Genomic DNA, 5000 nt, shown 5'->3' with positions numbered 1-5000 from the left:
GATAATTACTGTAATAAAGATCGATTATTCCTTTTTACCGGCACGGCGGCCATCTTGAATTCTATTGTTTTGACGAAGATATTATGCAAGATGGCTTGAGTAGTAGGCATCTGGCCCTTGCCCAGTAGGGAAGTCCGGGGCATGCTTCAAATTCTATAAAGTCGCGAGAAGGCATTTACTGCAGATGTTTGGAATCCTTGCTGAAATATTTTCTTTAGAGTGCTTGCTTTTGATATGATACCCCCTTGATGATTAAGTCCTGTTTCTGTGAAGGCTTCTCAGACAATGATTTCCTGTTCATGATTCACCTGTAAGCATTAATTTCTGTGAATCGTTTTTTGGTGTGGATGTTTTCTTTGCACAAAATTAGTCTTAACTGTTGTAATGTCATGTCATGAATTACATTCCCTCACTATTATATTTCTGACCAAGCATGGTGAATTTAGTGCTGATAAATCATGTGTCACACAAGATATAATATTGTCTGTGAATTAAATGACGATGCAATGTTATGATGTGTACATTTATTGTTTTTGTTGTCTAATAAATCTCTGGTAATTTCCCCTAGGTGTCAGTACAAAAGCAATTAAGCAAATATTTTAGAAACCAGATGAGAAATTCAAAACCCAACAAGTCATCAGAGTGTGAAGGGAGGGTGGAGCCAAAGCCCTACAAAAAAGAAATACTGGGATGATGAACTTTCCCAAAGATGGAACTTGGAATTGCTGGCCAGTAGTGAACAGGGGTCCTTGTCATGTAACACATTCTCTAATCTTGTGAAGGAGACCGGAATGATTTCCGTACAGGTCCCTACTTCATTATGCATGCAGAATAAATTAATTATTCATTCGCGCTATTGTTTTGTAGAACAATACGTATACCCAAGAGAACCGAATATATACATGGGTAATTTGTACTTACGGGATGAATAAAAACGGATCTCATTTTGTCTCTCCCTCCCTCTCTCTCTTCTTTCCCTTCATCGCCCACACCGTTACTCCTTTTCGTTCCAGCTTTCCTCTCTCTATCCCTTCGTCTTGTTCTTATTTCCAGATCCCACTCGGCTTTTTCTGCCATTTAATCCCATGATATGTCACTCACAGCTTGCCTTGAACTCCGACCCACTGTAAACCTCTGGATTACTTGTCCCTGTTCTTTACCACTGAGCTAACGTGTCAAGTTGCTAATTCACACCTTGAAAATGATATTTATTTTGAATTCTGGCTGACTATTTACATAACAATGATACGTAATTATATACACGTGCCGCGCCGAGCACCTACAATCGAACTTACACTTGTAGGTTACCGTTAAGAGATCCCTGTTTTACTACTCTTGAAACAACCCATACCTTTAATAATGCTAACCGTTACCCTAATTACGACTGAAGGCACTGTTTAGGCTTAAGGTTAGTCCCTGTGATAGTTTTAGGTTTTCCAGTATTGCTGTGAACTGTGAGCTGCTTTTCCTTCATGCTCCGTGCGTGCGGCACACTTATAAGTTCACTGCGTGGAAGAGTGTACCACACTTAAAGTCTGATTGGTGCATCTTTCATGGGAAACTTTCATGCACGAGTTCATTGCAATTAAAATCGTTTCATATTTCCCTTATTTTGAAGCAAACTTGTGTCTTCGTAATAATCAAGATGGCTACCGAAGTAAAAGGGTCGCAGCAATGGGAGATTTGATCATTTGGAAATTGTCCCTGCTTAATAGCCTTTCCAGAGTTGTTCATACAGTGGTGCAAAGAAAACAATTTACTTTCGTCTTCCGTGTCCAAAACCTGTGTGAAAACGTAGTCAGTTGGCAAAGACAAAGTGCCGCATCGGGAGATGGATCTGTTTCGCGATGCTCTAGAAAAAACTGCAATGGATAGCCTTCCATCCGCCAGAACACATATTAATTTTCTTACGGAAACTTTCCTTGAAAAAATATTAGCCCTAGCTACCTGTGGCCCGAAAGTTTACAACTGCCTACAAGACAAGGGCTAACATCATCTCACCGCAGTTAACCATCGCCTAAACTTCATCGACCCAGACAAACGAGCCCACAGCAGGGCATTGAAAAGACATGATGGGGAATGAAACGAAGTATGCCTCGTACGGGAACATCCATGGATCTCTACCAAAGCTATTTACTTGGAAGTATCATTGAGCATATTGCCGATCTCTACAAAGAGCGATAAATCGCAAAATCCCTCTAAATGCACCGTTCGTGATCCTAAATACAGGAAAGGAAGAAAATATACACTTTGCAGTGTCTCGGCGAATTTTTAAGCAGACAGGAAGAACAATTTCACGATAAAAAGAGCAGGTAGCCATTAAATTTTTTATGACAGTACTTTTATTTGGTTTGTTTGTTATGTTTGCGAATCTGAACCCTATTACAACGATTGCTTGAAACTCCACTTCTTGCGGTCATTCGAAAACTGAAAAATGGGCAAAATTGCAGGAAAAACTGTTCGATTTTCCGTATTTCAGACAGAATCTCGACCGACTTTTTTTAAGTCCATATAGACTTAGAAAAAAACGTCTAAAAAGAAAGAACAAAGCGCCACAGTCCCAAAGGACGTCTATTGTTATCGCTATTGTTTTCTTGAAACAAAGGAGTGTATGCATAATGAAGTAGGGACCTGTGCGGAAATCTTGCCAGGAGACCTATCCAATGAGGAGAAAGTTTATCACAGAGGAGGCTAATTCAGCCAAGGAGATCCTAGATATGTGTCCATACCTTGGAAAATCATATCATGTAAGTTTAGTCTCTGGATGTTTATACAGTTGGAGTCAGTTCCAAATAACCCGGGCTGTCATTAAGTTTTGAAGCAAGCGTAACAGCATGCTCCCCAAGAAAATTTTTAAAATGTGATCCTCAGAAATTTATTTATTTTCTCAATCAAAAAGTAATGAAAATAAAACAGAGCAAAAAGATAAACTTCCCACTCACGCAACACAGAACTTTAAAAAGTAAATGGTCAGCAACCATTACCTGTAACATTGACTGGGCTCAGCCATAACAGGTGTTACGGGTTACAGCCCCTGATGACAGCCCTGATAACATTTGATATTACATATATGTATATATACATTTGTCATACTGTGTACCAGTACAGATGTGACTGACTGTTAAGAAAGGCTCTCATGACAGCTTAGTCTGTCCGTTCGTATACCTGAGGACATGTGTTAAGCTGGCTGACCTCATGAATATCAAACTTCGGGAGGGCTTTTTGTTCCGTGCCACTGACCCAAAGGGCCGCGTCTCCACAAAGCCTTTCCTTGGCTCTACTGTAGCTAACCGCCTACGCCTCCATCTCACGACTCTGAAACTTCACGAGGGCGAAACTATGCACAGTTTTAGGAGTGGTTGTTCCATAACCCTATCCCTCCTTGGTGCCTCAGATGACCAAGTGGCTAGACACGTTGGATGGAAAAGCGTGCAGACGGCTCAATATTATTCTCAAGTCCCCAAAGTTATGGAGTTGTCGCTCCCGGCTTCTCTTCTTGCCCAGGGCTCTGTTAAGGGGAGGGATAATATTTCCCCTGCAGAATCGTTGGGGGCCGAGTTTCGAGCTCGTAATAATCTCGAAGGACTTTCCCTCGCTTTCCCTTGAAACATTGTATCTATCTTCCCCCTTTTTGAATAAATTGAGCTTCTGAGATTGGGAGGAATGTGAGTCTCTTGAAGTATATGTTGGGTTATTTGCGGCAATTTGTGCTTAAGTAAGAAATTATTTTCGCCCATATCTTAGTATCTTTGCGTGTGCCATAGAGGTGCAGCATTACAATGAAAATTCTACTACTATTTTCATTGATATGATTGCGCCGAATTGGCCACGCGCGATACGTAAATTAGCACGCGTTTTCTCTAGAGACCATCGTAATACCCATGGGTATTGAGCAGAGTATTTATTCGACCTCCACACTTGTAATCGCCCTGTTATGCGTTCATGCCCCGAGAGGTCGCTACAGAGCACCCTTGTCCCACCCACCTCCCCTCAGCGACGGAAACCTCCATCCTGCTGCACTTCTTCGCATTCGCGGAAATTATTTTCGCCCATATCTTAGTATCTTTGCGTGTGACTTAGTGGTGCAGCATTACAATGAAAATTCTACTACTGTTAGGACCGTCACGTTTACGAAAGAGACAAAAGTCATGTCACTGAGAGACGTTTTTACGTTTGTTTTGTTAGAGAAATGTAAGTGTTAAGGCATTCACATGCCAATTGCGTCGATAATAAAAAAAGAATTCGAAAATTTCTATGTCAGGGACAAAAAGAGCTATAAAATCTTGCCCATCTTTCAAAGTGGTGACCCTTACCCCAGACCCTTACCATTGACCCTTACCCTCGACCCTTACCCTTGACCCGCGTTTTAGCAACGCCGCTCACGGTGTTCCCAGTCACACTTCACTGAATACAGCTGTCACACAGAAAACAAACACGGCATCATGTGTGTTTGATTTTATTTCTTGGACTCCCAAATCATTGATAATTGATAAATATGCATTTTAGTGGTTTTCTAAAGCAGAAAAAGCAAAAAACTTGATGTCTGTTAAAATCTCTGCATGTGAAAAATGCTGCGCATGCCATCATAGACAGCCCAAGTTCGCGTCACTAGAGAGCGTGTAATAATTAGTAGGAAGATGACCTTTGAGTGCAAGCGATGTTGCGCTACAGGCGGTCGTTGAGAATTTAAACGCGTTATAAGACTTTGTATGGGAAATAAAATACTGTCGATTATGAAGCCTAAAAAATACTCAATTTAACGTTCATTCAATAAGACGAAGTCTTATAACATTGAAAACACGGACTTCCCGAAACTGCGGTAAAATAAGCTCCAAAAGGCACAAGAATACACCAGAGGTGAGTCAGTTTTATTCCTTAAAAAAAACGAAGAAGGCCTGAGAAATTCTGTCATATTTCAACAATCACATTTTTAGTTTTTTTGTGTGAAATGGTGTCCAGTCGTGAGCTGCTTTGTTTGACTGTGAAATTGCAGTCGAGTA

General features: G+C 40.9%; 1 protein-coding gene across 1 annotated transcript in view; it reads left to right on the top strand.

The window, feature by feature from the left end:
- Positions 1–767, top strand: part of LOC138018718 (uncharacterized) — a 1290-nt gene extending 523 nt beyond the window's left edge. The window contains exon 3 of the mRNA XM_068865403.1: positions 569–767. Coding sequence (XP_068721504.1) covers positions 569–694 — 126 coding nt within the window. The 3' untranslated portion in view covers positions 695–767. The remainder of the gene's footprint in view (positions 1–568) is intronic.
- The last annotated feature ends 4233 nt before the right edge of the window (positions 768–5000 follow it).

This window comes from Montipora capricornis, chromosome 10, assembly GCF_036669925.1.
Source record: "Montipora capricornis isolate CH-2021 chromosome 10, ASM3666992v2, whole genome shotgun sequence".
In the NCBI taxonomy this organism is placed as follows: Eukaryota; Metazoa; Cnidaria; class Anthozoa; order Scleractinia; family Acroporidae; genus Montipora; species Montipora capricornis.
The sequence above is the reverse complement of the archived record's forward strand: the minus strand, read 5'-3'. Positions and strand labels throughout refer to the sequence as shown.